Raw genomic sequence first — 24,805 nt, 5'->3', positions numbered from 1 at the left:
CTTAGGTCAGACACAGATCTGTTCATATCAGTCCTTAAATTCATAACTCTGCTAGACACCAAAAATCATCGCTTGAACAGACATTGGATTTATGGCTTATTGCAACAATCTTTAACCCACAAACCCTCTCATTTTGTCCTATGACTGCAGAGATTTTAACAGGCCACTCTATCTTGAACGGTCTCTTAGAGTGTGTGCTAATTACTTACTCTAAACAGTCTGTTCCATCTTGCAGTTAGCTGTGTCCCTCGGAGTACCTTTCCCAGACCTGAAGAAGAGCTCTCTTTGGCTTGTCTTTCTCACCAATAGAAGTTGGTCCAATAAAAGATATTACCTCACTGACCTTGATCCTCTAGTTTGGGCATTTCTTGGTAGTTAGTAACCATCTGGGTAATAGCAAGTGCCAGACTTCTTTAATTATTGAAGTGTTATAATTTACAGCATAGGAAGCCATCTGCTTCTAACCATTTCTTTTCTCTAGCTAGGTGGAAACAATGGGGTCTGAGAGACATGTTCCCAGAGATCTCTAAAATGTTGTTAATACTGAGTTAGGCTTGACATAGTTTTAATCAGCCATTTAATATGGTGCTTGATTTGGTGATGAGCAGGTTCTGGGATGTGGGTGGGTTTAATAGGAAGCTGGCATCAAATATCTCTAGACTCTGTATAGCATCAGGCATGCTGTCAATGAACAATAAATAACTACAGACTCCATTTGTCTCTGCAACAAAGTTTCCTGTTTCTTTCATAGGGAATGTCATATTTTGGCCAACCCCATTTTTAGGGACGAGGAGGGACATTTGTAACTATTCTGAATGTGACCCATTCCTTTAGTTCTGCTTCATGTTCTTTCTCTCCTTTTACAGTTAGCATCTGTAATTTTGAAACAATATGTGGAGACTCACTGGTGTTCCCAGTCAGACAAGTTTAGGCATCCAGAGACCACAGAAAGGGTAAGATTCCTGTTTAATACTGAATTGGTTGCATGTTGCTTGTCTGCTGTAACTGGTTTTTATCATTGGGGAAAGTTGAGGTTTCTGGTTGGCTTGTTTTGGGGACCCATACTGAGATCAGACAAGGAACTGGGTGCGGGGGGGGGGGGGAAGAACTGGGATTGACTGGGCAGGAAGACTCGGAACAAGAAGTGGGGGAAGAGCCTGACTCAGAAAGGCACCCCACAGAGGAGATTGGGACTGGCTAGGCAAGAAGACTGGGACTGGGCTGAATGGAACGATGACCGGTTGGAAGGGGTGGGGAAGGAGACAGACTTGTGGGGAAGCAGGCAGAAGACTCTGTTCCCACCAAAGCACACTCCCCTCCAGAGACTGGAATGGAACCCACAATTTCTGAATCTTGCCATTCCTCTGCTGTTGACAAATATTTGTCAAACCTAGTGGTAAATTCTCATCTCCCTCTAGTGCTGATCCATATAGAGGATGACAGTCTACTATTGCTCTCATCTACTCCCTTAGCTCAATCTGATGAACTATTTGTGTCAATATGCTGCATGTGGGAGTTCTGTTTTTTAGTTTGCTTTGAAAAAACAAACGAACACCCTAGGAGATAACATTCTTTTAACAGTTTTTTGTTTAAGGTTGCAAAGCCAAGCACATCTAGATTGGGGCTCACTGAAAGGGAAATACTAATTGGAGAAATGAAAGGTGTTAGGAATTGGGTTAAATGTGAGCAGACATCCTGGGTATATTCTCCACTAGATTTAGAACTCCTAGGAAAGGCTAGGCTCCTTTTTTATTTGGGATTACTTGGAGCTCTCATGCCTTTCCTTCCCTTTGAAGGATTTTATGAGACTAAAACTGTGTATAAGGAATAAACTAAACTTTAATCACAGCTTTACTTTTGGGAAAGCTTTTATATTTGGGTGTGTTTTATATGGGAAGAGTAATACATTTCTACATGTTGTGTTCTGTCTCCTTTATAAATTGAAGGGAATCCAAATGTGCATGTTTTGAAATCACACTCAGATACTTCCCATAAACCTGATACTAACAACAAAAGAATCTGTTATACATATCAGAATGTGATAAGCGTTGTTTGAAACACTGTATTGTTGTGTGTGATAAATGATCTCTCTTGCTAAATATCATTATTCTCTGCAGGCAAAAGTTGCCATAAGGGAGCTGTTACCCAATGGACTGAGAGAATCTATTAGTAAAGTGCGATCAAGTGTTGCCTATGCAGTTTCAGCCATAGCCCACTGGGACTGGCCTGAGGCTTGGCCCCAGCTTTTCAACTTGTTGATGGAGATGCTGGTTAGTGGTGATCTGAATGCAGTGCATGGAGCCATGAGAGTACTTACAGGTATGTGTATATGCATGGCAAGACCTGAGCAGTTGTCCTGTTTTTCCTTGACTTTGGTGGTATTGTGCCACATTCCCACTTCCTGAGTGAAGTAAAGAAACTGGAATAGAAGTGGGGTGCCTGTATGCTTCAGGAATTAGCCTCCAGCTCAGTCACTGCTAAACTTCCTTGTTCTGGGGCTGTCATTAAGGCATAGCAGGAGTTCTCAAACTTCATTGCATCATGACCCCCTTCTGACAATGAAAATTACTACATGGCCATAGGAGGGGGGATCAAAACCTGAGCCCTGCTACCCCGGATGGAGGGGCCAAAGCCAAAGTCCAAGCCCTGCTGCCCCGGGTGGGGGAAAGCCCAAGGCTTCAGCCCCAGACAGGGGGCTTATAACCTGAGCCTTGCCTCCCAGGGCTGAAGCCCTCGGTCTTGGGCTTCGGCACCAGGCCCCAGCAAGTCTAAACCAGCCCTGGCAACCCCATTAAAATGGGATCCTGACCCACTTTGGGGTCCCGACCCACAGTTTGAGAACTGCCGGCATAGAGGAAAGTATGCTGTGCTAATAGGATACAGCTAGGAAGGAACTTCCATTATAAGATCCTATTTTTCAGGTGCCTACAACTTTAATCTGACATTTCTTCTGTTTGTTCTGATGAGGTTTGTGTTTAACCAGACTTTCCAAATATACTAAAATCTGTTTGAAGAAAGATGGTATTCATGAACTAAGGGATTTTTAAAAACTTTTCTCACACATCTCACTATTTACACTTTAATTGAGCCCTGGATTCCTGCACAGAATTATGCCTTTGGCTTGAATACATTTTGTTTACAAATAAAGTTATACTCTTGGGGGGAGGGATAATCCAGTGTTTAGAGCATTGGCCTACTAAACCCAGGGTTCTGAGTTCAGTCCTTGAGGGGGCCATTTAGGGATCTGGGGCAAAAAAGATAGTTAGGGATTGGCCCTGCTTTGAGCAGGGGGTTGGACTAGATGATCTCCTGAGGTCCCTTCCAACACCAATATTCTATGAGTCTATATTCTATGATTCTAAAACAATCAGTATCAGATTTTTCTAACAGGTATGAGCATGGGTATATGTGGAGCATTGTAATTTGAAATGCAGTTTCAAGCACTAGATAACTGAGTATCGTTGAAGAAAACCAAATGCAAAAACTGTCAAGGCAACATTAAAATTCAGTTCTACTCTGAAAAGTGATTTTGTGGAAATGATATTATGAAGTGGTCTCTGTTTATGCTGGAGACATGCATGTTGAATGTGCTCATTTTTATAAGCAAAAAGATATTTGTAATTGCCAGTTCCGCAGATTCACCTCGAAGAGTCCAGTTGTTTATCTATTATATGTGTTGTTACCAGTAATAAAAATTCTATAGGTGAAAATCTCCCTTCAGCAACCCCAGTGCAGTCTCATTGTTTTTACTGGGTTGAATTGGTATAATTGATTTGGAACTCAGCAAACCGTTTTGTTGATATACAAGACTAAGTGAAGATTCCATTAGTTCTTTTGAGTGGGCTGCCAAGACTAACAGGAGTAAAAAGCTGCAACAAATTTTATCACAAAAGTAAGCAGGTATTTTAAATACATCCAGGAAGCAAATTGGGGAAGGAGACATTTTGTAGTCTTTTTCAGAGTAAAGCTATACTTTATATTTGAGATTTTTAAATTAAAGTTAGCAAAATGGAAAGCCATGGTCCCCGCAGCAAGTATGAATGTGGCCTTGTATTTTTCATCACTTTATAATGCTGGATCAATAACTTTATTCATTTAATCTAAATTGCAAAAGCTGTTAATTCAGCATTAAGGTTGTACAGTGAAAAGCAGAGCTGGTAGGCACATATGCACTATTCCTGTTTTTCTTGCTACATGAATACTTTAATATATCCCAGATAAAAACTATGGTAAGCTAGGTTAAGGTGGAGATACCAGTTTACACATCAGTAATTTAAGGTTGAAAATATTTCAGATATGTAATTTCCCCCCAAAACAAGCATTCCCAATATAGGAAATTCAGAGTTGTTTATCTTGAAAGAAATCCCTGCAGTGACACCAAGAAATAATGGCAAAATTATGGTTAGTGCATAATAGTGTTTGTAGTTCCAGATTAAACTGACTCTTAAAATGCTAATTTCTTCCTCATTTTTTGCTCATAGTGCCATTACAGAGCAAAGTTTGAGGTAGTTCATTTCCGTACTTTAACATGTTTTGATTTCTTTGAGGTTAATTACAATATCCCTATAATATTTTTTACCTTAAATCACTGATGTGTACTCAACCTTAACGCCAGTTTAACAGTTATCTAGGAATTTCTTTTTTTTAAATGGTTAAAGATGTCGTACATGAATACTAAACAAGAAACCCAAAGATAGTGCTGAGATTTCTAATGACTTTAAGATAAGTAGTATGAACTTTAATTTTATTTTAAATCTGAGTGCCAGATTCACCAGTACGCTCTGGCTTTTTCCTTCAGGAGCAGTTCAATGCGGCCAGAAACTACTGGCTGTTTTTTCCCCAGTTTCTGACCTCTGTAATTCTCCTGTGTATGCACACCCTAACTTCCCCCTCTCTGTTTCCCCACATTTCCCCAAGTGTGCACACACCCCAGCTTTCCCTTTCTCCTGGCCCCAAGGGTTTCCCTGCCCATCACTCTGTTTCATTACTTGTAGAGTTGATCTAGTGGAAGGGATAGTTTTAAAAACAATTTTGAGGTGATTGGTCATTTTTGCTGCTATTTTTCATATTGGAAAGTTTTTTTGCAACAGGGGCTGCCAAACATTGTTTTATGGAAATCTCTATAAAGAATTGTAATATCTCTCAATGGCTACCACTTCCCATTGCCCTCAAAACCAATGAAAACTGGCAGTTATAATGGAAACTATTTAGGAGCCTTAACTCCATTGGATGCTGTTAGTGCCTGCTAGGATATTAAAATATTATAATGACTTGTGCCTAGCACCATGGCATCTAGGTGCTTGTTTACAAAATGTAACAGCACAAATTATATAAATCCAGGGCTGGCTGATCATTGGTGTGAAGCCTCACTAGTAATGTCCTATCTGTCATGTGGCTGATCACTGCTGGATGTAGTACCTCTTGCTGACACGGGGAGTGTCTATGAGGCTGAAGCAGCTCCATCCTTTGGAGGTTGCTGTACATCTTTCTACCACTGGGGGACCTTCGGTCTTGCAGGAGAGGGAGAAGGCACAAAGCATGGAATACAGGCTTCTATGGGGTTCTCTCCAGATAGAGACAGTATAGGCCTGTTTGCACATGCCCCTGCTGCCCCTGGAAATCCATTTTCCACTTGGAAAATATGAGCTACTTCAAAAGGGGATAGGGCGCAGAATGTTATCTGCAGCCTCAGCACTAATTTTGGATACCAGCTGCTACTGTATTAAATAATGGGGAGCATTAATCAAAACTATTGTTGTCTAAAGTGTTAGCTCACGTTAGACGCATAGACTTTAAGGCCAGAAGGGGCCATCATGATCATCTAGTCTGATCACCTGCACATCGCAGGCCATAGAACCACACCTTACTCCTATAATAGGCCCATAACTTCTGGCTTAGTTACTGAAGTCCTCAAATCTTGATTTAAAGACCTCAAATTACAGAGAAGTTACAGAGAATCCATTGTTTATTCCAGTTCAAACCAGCAAGTGACTTCTGCCCCACACTGCAGAGGAAGGTGAAAAACCCCTAGGGTTACGGACAATCTGACTTGGGGGGAAATTACTTTTCAACCCCAAATACGGCGATTAGTTAGACCCTGAACATGTGGGCGAGACCCACCAATTAGATACCTGAGAGAGAATTCTATGTAGTAAGGCCTGGTCTACACTGGTGGGGGAGAAATCGACCTAAGATACGTCAACTTCAGCTACGCTGTTCTCATAGCTGAAGTTGCGTATGTATCTTAAGTCGACTTACCTCATGTCCTCATGGTGCGGTTGACAGCCACCGCTCCCCCGTCGACTCCGCTTCCACCTCTCGCCGCGGTGGAGTACAGGAGTCGACGGCAGAGCGATCAGGGATTGATTTATTGCATCTACACTAGATACGATAAATTGATCCCCGATAGATCGATCACTACCCGCTGATCCGGCGGGTAGTGTAGACAAACCCTAAGTCAGAGCCCTCCCCATCTAGTATCCCATCTCTGGCCAGTGGAGATATTGCCTAATGGCAGTCACCATATGCCATTTTAGGCTACCTCACCATACCATTTCCTCCATAAATTTATCAAGCTCAGTCTTGAAACAAGTTTGTTTTTTTTCCCCCACTACTTCCATTGGAAGGCTATTCCCGAACTTCACTCCTCTGGTGGTTAGAAACTGTTGCCTAATTTCATGTCTAAATTTCTGCCAAGATCATTAATGAAAATGTTAAATAAGATTGGTCCCAAGACAGCCGTGGCAGAAATTTACTGTTTACGTTTACTGTTTTTAATTTCCTATGTAAGGGCTAGCTCTGCTTGCCTTTTGGCAGTTCTCACCTTTTCCTTATGCTCCCTGATCTCAAGGGTATGTCTATACTTCCGTTAAAAACCTACAGCTGGCTTGTGCCAGCTCACTCAGACTTGCAGGGCTGCAGCCTAAGCTCTGGGACCCTTCCACCTCACAGGGTTCTAGAGTCCAGGCTCCCATCTGAACCCAAACATCTACGCCGTAATTAAACAGCCCCTTAGTCTGAGCCTTGTGAGCCTGAGTCAGCTGGCACGAGCCAGGCGTGGGTTTTTAATTGCAGTGTAAAAACACCCCCAAGAGATAGCTTTCCTTAGTGATCCATCCCTTCTTCCATTCCTTGTGGACTTTCTTCTTGCCCTTAATAACCTGCCTGAAATGCTTGTTCATCCAGTTTAGTCTGCAACTTGTCCCTACAACAACCCTCTCACCCCCTCCGCTTGGAATGCAGGCTCCAACTGCAACTTTGATTTAAAGTAATTCCAAGCCTTCTCCACATTCTTGAAATCAATGAGCCTAGTTGCAGACCTATTTTTTTCTTTTTTTGGGGGGTGGGTTGTGGTACTGCTACCCTTACTTCTACGCTGCTGCTGGCGGAAGTGCTGCCTTCAGAGTTAGGCAGCTGGAGAGCGGTGGCAGCTGATTGAGGGCCCAGCTCTGAAGGCAGAGCTGCTGCCAGCAGCAGTGCAGAAGTAAGGATGGCATGGCATGGTATTACTACCCTTACTTCTGCATTGCTGCCTGCAGAGCTGGGCCCTTGATCAGCAGCCATCACTCTCTAGCCACTGAGCTCTGAAGGCAGCAGCACAGACATAAGGGTGGCATGGTATGATATTGCCATCCTTACTTCTGCATTGCTGCTGGCGGGGCACTGCCTTCAGAGCTGGGCGCCCAACCAACAGCTGCTGCTCTTTGGCTGCCCAGTTCTGAAGGCAGCCCAGAAGTAAGGGTGGCTATACCACAACTCCCCCCTTAAATAACCTTGTCACCCCCCTGCAACTCCATTTTGGGCCAGGACCTCCCAGTTTGAGAAATGCTGGTCTCCCCTCCTGAAATCTGTATAGTATAGGGTAAAAGTACACAAGACCAGATTTCACAGGGGCAGACCAGCTTTCATGATCCATGACATGTTTTTCATGGCCGTGAATTTGGTAGGGCCCTACACATTGGTGTAAATTAAAGTTTAACTAAGAATAAAATCACTTCTGTTGTTGAGGCTGAACTGAATTGGAATGTGAACCTGGAAGATAATGCTCAAATGTATGGGGACCCTCCTCTTTACTTGTTTCTCTTTCTAGAGTTTACCCGCGAAGTGACAGACACACAGATGCCACTCGTCGCTCCTGTTATTCTTCCTGAGATGTACAAAATTTTCACAATGGCGGAGGTATGGAAAAGAACTATTTGTCTTCACTGTTAGTGGTACTAAGTAAATGACCACATATTGCAAAATTAGAGAGGGAGGTGCCTGTTCTGAAGGAATAAAGAAATGTAGATGTAGCTAGATGTCATGTGTTTGAAAGTAATTAAATGTGATGATCTTCTGAATGCATTAAGAGGGTATTTCAGGTAAGTGAGAATGAGATTGTGTTGGATTCTGATATCTTTGTCTCCTTTTCCTGCAGTTTTGGTTACTACAGTGTCTTTTAGGAGTTTTCAGGTTCACTGTTCATTGTTAGGAAATTAGCTGGTGACTTGTTCAAATTTAGACTGTGCTGAAGAAAGAGAAATCTCTGAAATAAGTGTCTTACGGATAACATATGAGCATGGTTAATGGTAGCTAGTGATTAAACTCACTTTCCCTTCCCTGATATCACCAGCATTTCTCTTCTTGTCACACTTGAGACATATTATATGTTTTCTACAAGGTGTATGGTATTCGCACGAGGTCACGTGCAGTAGAGATCTTCACCACATGTGCCCATATGATCTGTAACATGGAGGAGTTGGAGAAGGTAAGTTTGATTTTTCAGTTCATGAGTTCATTGTATATTGCAGGAAATGATTCTGAGCAGGTGTAAAATTAACATCTGTTTGGAAACTTAGAATATTATTTCTATACTGCTGTAATTTTGGGGAGAATGTTATATTTCTCTTAAATGCAAAGTAGCCAAATCTCTACTTCAAGTGCAAAACTCAGTGCAACTGGCTTCTTCACACTTAATTTTAATTCCTAAACTGATCAATAGATTTACTTGGAATTTATGAGAAAATATTTTCAGGACACAGATTAAGTGCTGTAGTTTGGGGAAGAAGGCACTATATGGTCCATTCTGGAGGTCCTCATCATGGCTGTCACAGTTACTGAGCGAATTGTACCTCTGACTCTTGATCTCTTCCAGTGCACCCCCTCTTTAGGTTTTGGGCCTTGGGCAGTCACCTGGGTCCAGGTGGAATCATTCTGTTCTCCCATAGTTTTTACATAGTTTTTACTTTGTGTAATGACCTATTTCCCCATGCTAATTTTCCCCCTACTGTTACTCACACCTTCTTGTCAATTGTTGGAAATGGGCCATCCTGATGATCACTACAAAAGATTTTTTCTCCTGCTGATAATAGCCCACCTTAATTGATTAGTCTAGTTATAGTTGGTATGGCAACACCCATTTTTTCATGTTCTCTGTGTATATATATCTTCCTACTGTTGTTTTCCACTGCATGCATCCGATGAAGTGGATTTTAGCCCACGAAAGCTTATGTTCAAATAAATTGGTTAGTCTCTAAGGTGCCACAAGTACTCCTTTATTCTTTTTGCTGATACAGACTAACACGGCTACCACTCTGAAAACAGTCATACAAGAAATTCCAGCAATCCACCATAGTTATACAGAAACTTTACCTTACTTACCAGATCACTTAAAATAGTCCTATGGTTATTACATATAGTTAATAGATTAATACATAGCCACTCCATGACTGTCACATTGGCTCCACAATTAAGGTTGACTTAAGTTTTGTCCCTAAAGTAGGGTAGGGTTCACTCTCTATATATGAAGAATAGAGTATAGCATATCACACCCAAAATTTCAGCACTTACTCTTTGAGTATGGAACTAATAACAAGGATGTTGATGACTGCTTTAAGTGTAGAACTTAACTGTCTTACTTACGGAGTCACAACTAGTGCCTTTATATTATTGCGTAAGCTTTGATGTCTCTGATTTTTCTTACTCTGTCCAAAATGGAGACTTCAATCTTGCTCCACCTAGCACCATTTACAGTGCAGCCAAAATGCTTTTTATATATTACCTAGAGAAATCAACACAGCAATTCTCATGCCAGTTATTATTACTAAGACAGTTTTTGAAAAGCTTGTTCTCCTTTGCAATTATTGCTGGCTTCCAGACTGAGAAGCAAGTCAGTTTGACAGTCATTGTGAAGAGACACCCCCGGAAGCTGCATGTGACTCCTAAATGCACAGCAGTTGTCATCAGCCTCTGTTTTGTTTTGGGGCGACATAACGGTACGATTTCCATTGCTGTCTGTGAGCTTCAGCTTTTAATAGTGTATGTAAATTTACCAGTTATTGCGGACTGTCCTTTTGTTCTGTTTGTATAGCGCCTAGCACAATGGTGTCCTAGTCCATGACTGAGACGCCCAAGTGCTATGATAATACTAATATATAGAATTCAGTACTACTTGTATTTGTTGTGACTAGGGTGCAGCCAAAGTCCTGATCTTTCCTGTAGTGCAGCAGTTCACAGAGGCCTTTGTTCAGGCCCTACAGATGCCTGATGGCCCTACATCTGACAGTGGATTTAAGATGGAGGTCTTAAAGGTAAGCACATAGTGTGATACAGTAATAATTAATACCCACATATATGTTGTCTTAACATTGAGACAGAAAAACAAGGCTAATGTCACCCTTGTTGGCATTACACATTTTGAGTTGCAGAGTGCTGTGACTCCAACATCTTGCAATGTTAACATGAGCCATTTTGTCTGAATGAGTTGTAGTTGCATATGATTAGAACCAAGACAGCTCTCTGTTAGCTGCGGACTCGGGTGTGTGTGCGCGCGCATGCATGCAGGCGAGAGAGGTCTGTAGCTTGTCTCTATCATGGCAGACAAATAGGTGGTGGGAGCCTAATTTTGTTTGTTTGGTATGTGGTGTATTAATTCTGACTGGGAACGTTTGTTTTTTATTAAGGTGATTTGAATCTTCGCAAATGTTTTTGTATCTTCACAAATGTATGCAGTGTATTGTGACAGCTTTTTGGTTACAGCCAGGACCCTATGTGTTCCATCGTTCCAAGGATGTGGTATTCATTTCTTGCTGCAGAATTATGCTACAGAATGTTTTAATTAAAAAAAATCTGGTCCTTATGGTTGCAAAGAGAACAGTGAAACGGTGTTTTCTTCCTGAGTTTGTAGATAGCTTGGATCCAGTACCTTTAAGAAGTCTGACCTGCCTCACTTTTCTCAGTCAGGACCCTGTGGATTCTGTGGTTCATTGTCTGGATAAACTGGCATCTTTCCAAGATGCTGTGGAAGTTGCAATTTTGCTGTTTTGGGTGTTGGACATTTTGTGTCTCAGTCCTGCCAGGACCTGCCTGTACCTTTTATTATTTAACCTTTATATTGCACTAATGCCTACATTAGGGTGGGGGTTCCTCTTCGACACTCCATGTTTCCACACAAGAACGAGCTAACTGGATTACAGTGCATTCTTTCTGCACTGTTTCATAGAGCCAAGCAGATTTGGATAAGGGCGTCAAAGTAAGAATCCAGCTGTAGCTTTATATCAGGGCGAGAATTAGAAGAGTAGGCTGTGCTGCCTAGAGAACAACACAGAAGCCAAGGCTTGGAGAGCTAAAAGTATGAGCTGCTGAACCTAACTCAGAGCTCCCTCAGTGGAGAGAAGGTTCTGAGCTGGGGTTCTTGGACAATATTGCAAATGCTGAGCAGGCTGCCTGGAGAACTTAATGAAATACAAGTGTCAATGACTTTTACTCAGTCTCTGAACCTGGGGAGTGTGTGTTCAGAGATGTGAAGGAATGTTACAGAATTTCCACATTCTTATGCCTGGAACCTGTGCATTGACATCATTGTCATAGCTGTCATATAGCAAATGCAGAGGAAATGTGACACTCAGGAGTGCCAACAATTGTGAATCCGGAATATTCTATACAGCTGCTCTTAATTTGTGTAAGGCTCCAATCAAGAAAATACTTGTTAGAGTGGGGTGGACAAACTTTTTGGCCTGAGGGCCACATCAGGGTTCCGAAACTATATGGAGGGCTGGGTAGGGAAGGCTGTGCCTCCCCAAACAGCCTGGCCCCCGCCACATATCCTCCCCCTCCCACTTCCCACCCCGACTGCCCCCTTCAGAACCCCCGACCCATCCAACCACCCCTTGTTCCTCATCCCCTGACCGCCCAACCCCCTTTCCACCCCCCCATCCCCTGTTGTGGCCTGCAGGCCATAGTTTGCCCACCTCAGTGTTAGAACATTCCTATTTAGGAAAATACTTAAGCACATGCTTAAGTGCCTTTGTGAGTAGGATTGCTTTCCTGAATCGTAGCCTAAAGCACCCGTGGTCACCAGTTCAGTTCTAACTAAAGCCTCTGTGCTACTTGTTAAAGCCCAGTGTATTCCGTAGCAAGCTGGACCTATGTTCTGTGGCAAATCTCTCTGGTTTATTGTTTTGTTTGAATTATGGTAGCATTTTTAAGCCCTAGTTGAAATTGGAGAACTGTTGTGCTAGATGTTATACAGATGCATAGTTAGAGAGAGTCCATGCCTTGAAAAGCTTACAGTTTAACTTGGTAAGAGGTGAAGGGTGGGAAAAAGGAAGTACTGGTTTTGATAGTAAATTAAATTTCTTACCTTTTTTCTCATTTCCTGTTTTTGGTGTCCTACAGATCTTTGTACTGACAACATAGCTGCACTGTAGAAATTTGGGGGAAATGAATGAGGGACTGGAGGTGTTGGTAGCTGGCTTGGGGCAGTTATTGATTTTGGCACCTATGGCTGTGTGGAGGTGATGTTTGGATTGTGCGTTAAGCACACTACTTTTCCAGTATTACAGATGAGAAATAGACTCAGAGGTGGAAGACTGATTCTTATAGTTGGAGCCATACATTATTTGTGTGCCTTCCAGGAGTGATTAATCTCTATTTAAATCATAATAGGCCCTATTTAATTTTCAGTATTGCTGTTCCCACAATATTAGGTTTCCACCACAGTTTTGATTCTAATTCGTTTACTTTGCACAGTCCACAATTTCACATACATTTTTAGGTTTGCAACACACACTGTTTTCCTGTTAGTACTTCCCACCTTAATTACGGTAGCTTTGGCAATACAGTACACTCTTGGTATAATGCCCTTCACAATAGCGAACCTTGGGTTATACCGAACCCCTCCCTAGGTCCCACCTGGAGTGAGAGGGGGCAGAGAGCTCCCCCAGCCCCAGGTCTGGTGGTGGTGGCAGAGAGTTCTGTGCCTCCGCTGCAGCTGCGAGACCGGAAGAACTGTTGCACTCCCGCAGCCCCCTTTTGCTATAACAAATCCCTGGGTACACCAAACAAATAGCTTAGAACCCAGGGTTTGTTATCATGAGTGTGTAGTGTATTTGTTCAATTTGTCATTCAAAATTGAACAAACTCATCCAATCTCATGATACATGTATGTTGCTAGGAAGCAAACAGTTGTTTATGCACATGTTACAGTACTTCGAGGTTAAACAAATGGCAAATCCTGCTAAATACGTGCGTGTGTGCGCAAACCAGTATCCCAAGTGGTTGTGTGCTGATGGTGGAAAGTTGTTTTGTACAGCCTGCAATGTCATGTTAGACCATACACGTAAGTCTAGTATTAATAATCATTTAAATTCTGATTGGTATCATAATACCAAATGCAACACAGAGACAGATTCAACATCAAAAGCAAAACATTAGACAACTGTCATATCTATTTAATTGCAGTACCGAGATGTTCAAAATGTGGCATATTTTGAACTTGTCGTGGCATTCTCAAGCGCAAATATACCAATGGAGAAACTGGATTAACCTCGTGTTAAGGGAGTGTATTCAGAAACCAATTCCAAACACAAGTGCCCTTCCTTCTGCTAACAAGCTTCACCAAGATTACTTACCCAGCGTGTTTGAAGTACACAGAACGGAGCTGAAAGAGCATATGAAAAAAGCTGATTCTGTATTGATGAGTCAACAGATGACAAAGATAATACTTAATTATATATATAAAGATATACTTAATTATATTTATATATAATTATATAGTGGTTCAGGACTATTTAGAAAAGCTTGATGAGCACAAGTCCATGGGCCCGGATCCGCTGCATCCGAGGGTGCTAAAAGAGTTAGCGAATGTGATTGCAGAGCCATTGGCCATTATCTTTGAAAACTCATGGTGATCAGGGGAGGTCCCGGATGACTAGAAAAAGGCTAATGTGATGCCCATCTTTGAAAAAGGGAAGGAGGAGGATCCAGGGAACTACAGGCCAGTCAGCCTCACCTCAGTCCCTGGAAAAATCATGGAGCCAGGTCCTCAAGGAATCAATTCCTGATCACTTTCCTCTCCTCTAAGTGCATCAGAACAGTCAGCATGGATTCACCAAGGGCAAGTTATGCCTGACTACCCTAATTGACTTCTATGATGAGATAACTGGCTCTGTGGAAGAGGGGAAAGCAGTGGACATGTTATTCCTTGACTTTAGAAAAGCTTTTGATACTGTCTCCCACAGTATTCTTGCCGGCAAGATAAAGTAGTATGGGCTGGATGAATGGACTGTAAGGTGGATAGAAAGCGGGCTCAATCGTCGGGTTCAACGGGTAATGATCAATGGCTCCATGTCTAGTTGGCAGCCGGTATCAAGCAGAGTACCCCAAGGGTCAGTCTTGGGGCCCGTTTTGTTCAATATCTTCATTAATGATCTGGAGGATGGCGTGGACTGCACCCTCAGCAAGTTGGCAGATGACACTAACCTGGGAGGGTAGGGGTAGGATACAGAGGGACCTAGACAAATTGGATTGGGCCAAAATAAATCTGATGAGGTTCAACAAGGACAAGTGCAGAGTCCTGCACTTAGGATGGAAGAATTCTATGCACTGCTACAGACTAGGGACCGAGGGGCTAGGCAGCAGTTCTGCAGAAAAGAACCTAGGGGTTACAGTGGACGAGAAGCTGGATATGAGTCAACAGTGTGCCCTTATTGCCAAGGCTAACAGCATTTTGGGCATTGCCAGCAGATTGAGAGACGTGATCGTTCCCCTCTATTCGGTATTGGTGAGCCTCATCTGGAGTACTGTTTCTAGTTTTGGGCCCCACACTACAAGAAGGATGTGGAAAAATTGGAAAGAGTCCAGCGGAGGGCAACAAAAATTATTAGAGGGCTGGAGCACATGACTTATGAGGAGAGGCTGAGGGAACAGGGACTGTTTAGTCTGCAGAAGAGAAGAATGAGGGGGGATTTGATAGCTGCTTTCAACTACCAGAAAGGGGGTTCCAAAGAGGATGGATCTAGACCGGGGTAGGCAACCTATGGCATGTGTGCCAAAGGCGGCACGCAAGCTGATTTTCAGTGGCACTCACACTGCCCGGGTCCTGGTCATGGGTCCGGGGGGCTCTGCATTTTAATTTAATTTTAAATTAAGCTTCTTAAACATTTTAAAAACCTTATTTACTTTACATACAACAATGGTTGTTATATATTATAGACTTATAGAAAGAGACCTTCTAAAAACATTAAAATGTATTACTGGCATGCAAAACCTTAAATTAGAGTGAATAAATTAAGACTCGACACACCACTTCTGAAAGGTTGCCAACCGCTGATCTAAACTGTTCTCAGTGGTACCAGATGACAGAACAAGGAGTAACAGTCTCAAGTTGCAGTGGGGGAGGTTTAGGATGGATATTAGGAAAAACCTGTTCACTAGGAGGGTGGTGAAGCACTGGAATGGGTTACCTAGGGAGGTGATGGAATCTCCATCCTTAGAGGTTATAAGGCCTGGAACTTCCGACAGGTCTTCTCGGTCTCATTTTATTGACCCCATCCTCTCTCCTGTATCTTTCAAAACGAAATAATCCTAAGCTACAGAAACAGGGATGGGAATCAGAAGTTCTGTGTTCTATTCCTGGCCCTGTCACCAACTTGGTGCAGCTGTGTGCAATCTTCTGATCTGCTTGTGTCATTCAACACCATTGCCAATGGAACTCATTACTGGATATTAGAGTTCCCACAAATGTCACAGATTTCAAAAACTATGCATAAACCTTCCTACTCCAACTTCACTTTCCCAAAGAGAACACTACAAGAGATGACAGTAATGAAGAGGCAATTTTGTTCTTTAGTAGCCCTGACTGTCTCAGGGGAAATACAGGGTAAAATTAGATCATGGGTGCTTGAATTGCAGGACAATTGTCTCACAATTGTGGCTGAGTTGTGGACAAGACATGGAAAATAGCGGACAAGTAATAATGGATCTTTATTAATTGTGATAATTTAGAAAAGCCAGGGTAGACTTATTTGTTTAAGAAAAATTTGCTGGAACAATATAAACCCTTAATTATTGTGTTATGCCTGTGCATTTTTTATTTGATAACCTGATGTTTTGCTGCAACTATATTACAGTCATACAAAAAAGTGACCGGTACAATATAAAATTCAGAAGACAGAGTCTTAACACCACTGCTGTAGAAATTAAGTCCAGTCACATTAGCCTTTTACATTTTACAGGCATTGAACATTAGTGCAGTACAACCTGCTACAGTGGTCTCCTTCATGCAATGTTTGTTTTGTGAAGATTTGTCCATACCGAGATACTGAACATTCTGCATACACAGAATTAGGCAAGATTGGTAGCAGAGATAGCAAAGCTATGACTAACTGTGGAAAATGCTGTAGAACTGCAAGTGAATCCTGAAACTCTCCAAGATCATTTAATTCACATTCACTTGCAAAAAATGTATATGGGGCAAGCTGTGCTTTAGCTTCACGGCCAAACATAGGGATTTCCTCCAGAGGGAGCACCTGCTCTGATAACATATTCACTTGTTTCACATCAAATACCCAAACTGCTTTCATAAATGACAGTCTGTGCTGCATGAACCTTGGTCCTTGTCAAGCTGGTTTGGCAACATGTTCCTCAGGGTTGTTGTGGCATTCCTTCAGTTTGTCTGCCATTTTCTTAAATACTCCCTTTAAAAATGCATTCCACTCTGCATCTTCGCTGTGCTTTTCTTTTGCACTGCAGTCTGCCCAGAGTGTCAAATCCATTACAGTGTTATACAACTGATGGATAGAAACAGAACACATCTCAAAAGATTTAATGGTTTTCATCAATGGTTTGGCATTCCAAGCAATGAACTGCATGTAAGTGGCAAAGTCATGACATTTAAAAGTGAGATAAGCCTGTCCATTACTTGAGTGTCAGGTGAAATCTCCATTTAACTTTCAGTGAACTTGCAGTAGTCAGTGTGGTAAAGAACTACTTCAAACCGCCAATTCCATCGTGGTTCTGGACACAGAGGCACTTGGTCAGAATTAAATTGTTTTTCCTGCTAAGTCTTGAAATGCAGTTTGCGAGCTGGGCCCTGTTTCAACATCTTTTTTTATTGCAGCAGTGAATGTATCCACCTTAGAAAAATGAACATGCCACTGATTGCTAGCCAGACTTACAATATGTGTATTGCGTGTTACATTCACCGAATTAGGAAGCAGCCTCTGCAGAACCTGATTATATGCACGAGTACAGTATGTTGCACTGTCTGTCACTATCCTGGACACCTTATAAAAGTCTGCATCAAAATTGGTCAGGCAGTTAGTGACAGCATGTGACACAGTTAAATAATTTACCAGGTTAAGAACAGAAATGAACAAAAGAAATGACTGTAGCTTTTCTGAGCCACTCATTTGGAGTACTGCAATGATATCATAGAATCATAGAATATCAGGGTTGGAGGTCATCTAGTTCAACCCCCTTCTCAAAGCAGGACCAACACCAACTAAATCATCCCAGCAAGGGTTTCCTCCCTCTTCTTTTCTGCAGACTAAATAAGCCCAGTTCCCTCAGCCTTTCCTCGTAAGTCATGTGCCCCAGCCCCCTAATCATTTTTATTGCCCTCCGCTGGACTCTCTCCAATTTGTCCACATCTTTTCCGTAGTGGGGGGCCCGAAACTGGATGCAATACGTGAGATGTAATCACTTCCCTTCATCTGCTGGCAATGCTGCTACTAATGCAGCCCAATATGCAGTTAGCCTTCTTGGAAACAAGGGCACACTATTGACTCATATCCAGCTTCTCGATCACTGTAATCCCGGGGTCCTTTTCTGCAGAACTGCCTCTTAGCCAGTCGGTCCCCAGCCTGTAGCAGTGGATGGGATTCTTCCGTCCTAAGTGTAGGACTCTGCACTTATCCTTGTTAAACCTCATCAGATTTCTTTTGGCCCAATCCTCCAATTTATCTAGGTCACTCTGGACCTTATCACTACACTCCAGTGTATCTACCTCTCCCCACAGCCTAGTGTCATCCGCGAACTTGCTAAGGGTGCAATCTATCCCATCATCCATATCATTAATAAAGACGTTGAACAAAGCCAGCCCCAGGACCGACCCCTTGGGCATTTCACTACCAACTAGACATTGAGCCATTGATCTTTACCCGTTTAGCCCAACAATCTAGCCAGCTTTCTATCCACCATATAATCCATTTATCCAATCTGTACTACTTTAACTGGCAAGAATACTGTGGGAGACTGTATCAAAAGCTTTGCTAAAGTCAAGTCCACCGCTTTCCCCATAGCCACAGAGCGAGTTATCTCATCATAGAAGGCAGTCAGGTTGGTCAGTCATGACTTGCCCTTGGTGAATCCATGTTGACTGTTCCTGATGACCTTCGTCTCCTTCAAGTGCTTCAAAATGGATTGCTTGAGGACCTGCTCCATGATTTTGCCAGACAGTGAGGTGAGGCTGACCGGTCTGCAGCTCCCCAGATTCTCCTTCTTCCCTCTTTTAAAGATGGGCACTATATTTGCTTTTTTCCAATCATCCACAACCTCCTACAATCGCCACGAGTTTTCAGAGATAATGGTCAATGGCTCTGCAATCACATTATCCAACTCTCTCAGCATTCTTAGAATCATAGAATCTCAGGGTTGGAAGGGACCTCAGGAGGTCATCTAGTCCAACCCCCTGCTCAAAGCAGGACCAAACCCAACTAAATCATCCCAGCCAGGGCTTTGTCAAGCCTGACCTTAAAAACCTCTAAGGAAGGAGATTCCACCACCTCCCTAGGTAACCCATTCCAGTGCTTCACCACCCTACTAGTGAAAAAGTTTTTCCTAATATCCAACCTAAACCTCCCCCTCTGCAACTTGAGACCATTACTCCTTGTTCTGTCATCAGGTACCACTGAGAACAGTCTAGATCCATCCTCTTTGGAACCCCCTTTCAGGTAGTTGAAAGCAGCTATCAAATCCCCCCTCATTCTTCTCTTCTGCAGGCTAAACAATCCCAGTTCCCTCAGCCTCTCCTCATAAGTCATGTGTTCCAGCCCCCTAATCATTTTTGTTGCCATCTGCTGGACTCTCTCCAATGTATCCACATCCTTCTTGTAGTGTGGGGCCCAAAACTGGACACAGTACTCCAGATGAGGCCTCACCAGTGCTGAATGGAGGGGAATGATCACTTCCCTCGATCTGCTGGAAATTCCCCTACTTATACAGCCCAAAATGCCATTAGCCTTCTTGGCAACAAGGGCACACTGTTGACTCATATTCAGCTTTTCGTCCACCGTAACCCCTAGGTCCTTTTCTGCAGAACTGCTGCCCAGCCATTCGGTCCCTAGTCTGTAGCAATGCATGGGATTCTTCCGTCCTAAGTGCAGGACTCTGCACTTGTCCCTGTTGAACCTCATCATATTTCTTTTGGCCCAATCCTCTAATTTGTCTAGGTCCCTCTGTATCCTATCCCTACCCTCCAGCGTATCAACCACTCCTCCCAGTTTAGTGTCATCTGCAAACTTGCTACGGGTGCAGTCCACACCATCCTCCAGATCGTTAATGAAGATATTGAATAAAACCGGCCCCAGCACCGACCCTTGGGGCACCCCACTTGATACCGGCTGCCAACTAGACATGGAACCATTGATCACTACCCGTTGAGCCCGACCATCTAGCCAGTTTTCTATCCACCTTACCGTCCATTCATCCAGCCCATACTTCTTTAACTTGCTGGCAAGAATACTGTGGGAGACTGTATCAAAAGCTTTGCTAAAGTCCATAAATAGCACATCCACTGCTTTCCCCTCATCCACAGAGCTGGTTATCTCATCATAGAAGGCAATTAGGTTAGTCAGGCATGACTTGCCCTTGGTGAATCCATGCTGACTGTTCCTGATCACTTTCCCCTCCTTTAAGTGGTTCAGAATTGATTCCTTGAGGACCTGTTCTTGGATGCATTGCATCCACCCCCATGGACCTGTGCATATCCAGCTTTTCTAAGTAGTCCTTAACCTGTTGTTTCACCATTGAGGGCTGCTCACCTCATACTGTGCTGACCAGTGCAGCAGTCTGGGAGCTGACCTTGTCTGTGAAGACCGAGGCAAAAAAAGCATTGAGTACTTCAGCTTTTTCCACATCTATCACTACGTTTTCTCCCCCATTCACTTAAGGGTCCCACACTTTCCCTGACCACCTTCTTGTTGCTAACATACATGTAGAACCCCCTCTTGTTACCTTTCACATCCCTTGCTAGCTGCAACTCCAGTTGTGCTTTGGCCTTATTGATTACACCCCTGCATGCTCGAGCAATATTGTTATACTCCTCCTAAGTCACCTGTCCAAGTTTCCACTTTTTGTAAGCTTCCTTTTTGTGTTTAAACTCACCGTATATTTCCTCTGTTAAGCCAAGCTGGTCGCCTGCCATATTTTCTATTCTTTCTGCACATTGGGATGGTTTGTTCCTGCACCCTCAATAAGGCTTCTTTAAAATACAGCCAGATCTCCTCGACTCCTTTCCCCCTCATATTAGCCTCCCAGGTGATCCTGTCCATTAGTTCCTGAGAGTATCCAATTCTGCTTTTGTGAAGTCCAGGGTCCGTATTCTGTTGCTTTCCTGTCTTCCTTTTGTTAGGATCCTGAACTCGACCATCTCATGGTCACTGTTGTCCAGGTTGCCACCCACTTGTACTTCCCCTACCAATTCTCCCTGTTTGTGAGCAGCAGGTCAAGAGGAGCATGGTCCCTAGTTGGTTCCTCCAGCACTTGAACCAGGAATTTGTCCCCATTGCTCTCCAAAAATTTCCTGGGTTGTCTGTGCACTGCTGTATTGCTCTCCCAGCGGATGTCCTGGTGATTGAAGTCCTCCATGAGAACCAGGGCCTGTGATGAGGAAACTTCTGTTAGTTGTCCAAAGAAAGCTTTTTCTACCTCATTCTCCGAGTGTGGTGGTCTATAGCAGACACCCACCACGACATCACCCTTGTTGTTCTCGCCTCTAAACTTAACCCAGAGTGTCTCAGCAGGCTCTTCTCTAGTTTCATACTGGAGCTCTGAGCAATCATACTGCTCTCTTACATACAGTGCAACTCATCCACCTTTTCTCCCCCACCTGTCCTTCCTGAAGAGCTTATACTCATCCATGACAGTATTCCAGTTATGTAGGTTACCCCACCAAGTCTCTCTTATTCCAATCACATCATAGTTCCTTGACTTTGCCAGGACTTCCAGTTCTTCCTGCTTGTTTCCCAGGCTTCTTGTGTTTGTGTACAGGCAGCTAAGAAAACTAGCTGATTGCCCTGCTTTCTCAGTATGAATCAGGAGGCCTCCCCGGTTGCACCCTCCTCCTTGTGTTTCCTCCCGGTATCCCACTTACCTCAGGGCTTAGGTCTCCATCCCCCGGCGAACCTAGTTTAAAGCTCTCCTCACTAGGTTAGCAAGCTTGCTTGCAAAGATGCTCTTCCCTCTCTTCATTAGATGGATCCCATCTCTTCTTAGCAATTCTCCTTCCTGGAACAGCATTCCATGGTCAAAGAATCCAAAGCCCTCTCTCCGACACCACCTGCGCAACCATGCATTTACTTCCACCATCTGATGGTCCCTACCTGGGCCTTGTCCTTCAACAGGGACAAGAACACAACTTATGCCTCAAACTCCTTTATCTTTGTCAAGGCTGATTCCCCACTCTGGCACTTCGAGTGCAGAAGGTAGGGGCCCACAAGGATTTTAAAAATTAATACTGGCCACTCTAGACTGGTATTAAACTCCCAAAGTTACAGCTTCTCTCTGACCTGGGATGGGTAGATGCTGCCAAGTGCGGAACCCTTCCCCGCTAAAAACACCTCTTTTGAGAACCCAGGAAGGAACACTTGGGAATTCCTTACTGTGAGGTACCCTCAAGTCCTTTCATCCCACCTCTGGAGAAGAGCTGAGAAAAAACAACGGAAATCAGCTGTTTCCACCAGCTAATTGAACAACATATGCACAAATCTCTTAGGGACACAAAAATCCAACCCTGTTCTTAAAAAAAGTAAATTTTACTAAAAACAAAGAAAGGAAATACATTTGGAACTTAGGCTTTTGCTAGATTAAAAAAACCCACTTACAAAAATTAAACATCACGAATAACCTTGAGGTCCAGCTTAAAGGTTACAAGCAAAACAAAAAGCATTTGGGGTTAGCACAGAGGAGTCCACAAGCCAATAAGAAATTACCCTAATTGCATCTTTCTAGACATTCCCTGATTTACTTACATATCTGGGGTTTCAGATAAGTAGGTTTGAGGTATGAATTGATGCTTTTTCATACCTGGTTTTAAAGCTGCTTACAGCATTGCTGCTCTGTGTCTCCGCTGTCCAGAGAGCAACAGACACAAAGGGGAAGTTTTTTCCCCATTTAAAAAAAGTTCTAGCCTGCCCATTGGCTCTTTTGGTCAGATGCCCACTCCCATTCCTTTACCTGGGGAATTTTTTTAGCCCTTTACAGGTAAAGCAAGCAGAGAAAAGCCACCATTCTTCACTGCCCTCTCTGATTCTTCAGCATGCTATCCAGAAAGTCTTCATTTTCGCTGATGCAACACAGAATTGATACTTGAGTCTCTAGACCTTTAACCTTTTCTTTCAATATGGAGACCAGCTTGCACTCCATACAGATGAAGTCACTTCTGTCTTCTGGGAGAAAGACAAATATGGCATATCCTGTGCAGGTCACAACAACTGATCGCTTACTATCCAGATTGTCTTCCTTCTAAGAGCCTCTTCAGATGTTGTATTTACTGCTCACAGAAACCTGAAAGGCAAAAAGTCTGTGGGAATTCCTCCCAGGCAAACACCCTCTGTTGGCTTCTCCTCAGTTCGCAGCAAGGAGATAGCAACAACTATTTCTAATGTTGGATTAAAGGGTTCCAAATCAACCATCTCTTATAGTCGCTCTTAGCTGTTCAGGCTGAACCATGAGGGCTACAAATAAAACTTTTGGAGAATTTTCAAGTAAGTCTTTAATAAGTAAATTTATAATTTTAGAAAGTCTCCTTTAAGAAATTGTTTTGTGTGTCTAGCTTTTTTTGGATCCCTTCAAGCAGATTCTTGAGTTTCAAGATTTGAAAAGATTCACTTCTAGATAACCCTGAAATCTTATTATATAGGTAATCACCTGTCTGTATGCCACTCTGATGCCTAGAATGCCTGTTGATCCAGTGTGAAACAATGAAAACAGCTACAAGCATGTTTGAGAACTTCCTGTTCAGAATATCATTATGTTCAGTCATCACTGGAATTCATGGTCTGTTACAGCAAAATGTTAAGTTCTCAGACATTTTGACTTTATGAATTACTTGTATGATGTACAGCAACTGTAAGGCATGTATCTATGCCATGCCAAGAATCCTAGACCATTGGGATATCAGCGGTAACTCCACCAATCACTTCCATTGCTCTACAGCTAAATTGCATATTCCCTTGGTTGTATGAGGGAGATTGCACAAATGTTTGATTACTTGGCCCCACTGCCACACCCAGGTGACACAAAATACCCCAAATACATGTAGCCTCTCTTCACAGCACACACCTTGCATTCGCCACCTGCAAATATCCGTAGCATCCCAGAACAACCTCCAGACATAGCTTAGCACAAATCAACATGATCTCCCAGCACAATACACATGCTCACTCACTCTCACTCTCACTTACCATAAACTTGAGCAGTAAAGCCAGGGGTCATCACTAGTAGAACATTTAAGGAACTGGCTACATTTAAAAAGTTTAAGGTGTTAATTTTTTTGCCCTATTAGTCATCACCATTTCTAATTATATTGCAGTGTTCATTGATTAATAGGGCTTGTTGTCAGATGGCTACTCAAGTATCTAAGTTTTCATATAACGAGATTGATTATATCCCTCATGGTTGAATATTAACCTGAAAATGTGAATGTAATTTGTTGCAGTGTTGTCCACAGACTCAGAAAGACCATCTGAATCAATAGCTGTGAGTCTTAATGATTTATCTTATGCAGGTTGTTGATTCTGAAACCTAAGGATGACAGTTTAAATATCATGATTGTTAATTATTTCACTGCAGATTAGCTGACATTTCTTGCAAAAATAGTCTGATAAATGGTTTTAAAGCATACAAAACATAATACAAGGGATTTTGGGTGCAGTGTACTTAGTATGCAGTAACTTACATCATGAAAGCTCCAGTTAAGTGACATTTTCAAAGTACCATCAGAGTATTACTGTAGTATTTCTTTACTACTACATGAAATCTAAAAAAGAAGATTTAGACATTCATGGTCCAATTGCACATTAAGGTGGCAGGGAAAGTTATGCTTATGTTTTTCTTACAATTACCTGGAACAGGTTAACTGATTGATGCTACTTCTCTCTCCTTCTCAGTTTTTGTATGTAGAAAATTAGGTAGTTGCCAATATTTCTGGAAAGATTTCAGCAGCACTACAATTTATAGACATGCCTGTTGAGGAATAAAACACATTAGCCAGTACCTGCCAGAACTCCTTTACTGAGAATATCTGGTTTTAGCACTCTATGCTGCT

At 42.7% G+C, this 24,805-nt stretch overlaps 1 protein-coding gene across 3 annotated transcripts in view; it reads left to right on the top strand.

The window, feature by feature from the left end:
* Positions 1-24,805, top strand: part of IPO9 (importin 9) — a 183,880-nt gene that overhangs the window by 41,524 nt on the left and 117,551 nt on the right. For all 3 annotated transcript variants that reach the window (XM_039517959.1, XM_039517957.1, XM_039517958.1), the window contains 5 exons: positions 867-953; positions 2,118-2,319; positions 8,090-8,178; positions 8,660-8,746; positions 10,449-10,568. In XM_039517959.1, the coding sequence (XP_039373893.1) occupies positions 867-953; positions 2,118-2,319; positions 8,090-8,178; positions 8,660-8,746; positions 10,449-10,568 (585 nt within the window). The remainder of the gene's footprint in view (positions 1-866; positions 954-2,117; positions 2,320-8,089; positions 8,179-8,659; positions 8,747-10,448; positions 10,569-24,805) is intronic.

This window comes from Mauremys reevesii, unplaced genomic scaffold (genome assembly GCF_016161935.1).
Source record: "Mauremys reevesii isolate NIE-2019 unplaced genomic scaffold, ASM1616193v1 Contig2, whole genome shotgun sequence".
Lineage (NCBI taxonomy): Eukaryota > Metazoa > Chordata > Testudines > Geoemydidae > Mauremys > Mauremys reevesii.
The sequence above is the reverse complement of the archived record's forward strand: the minus strand, read 5'-3'. Positions and strand labels throughout refer to the sequence as shown.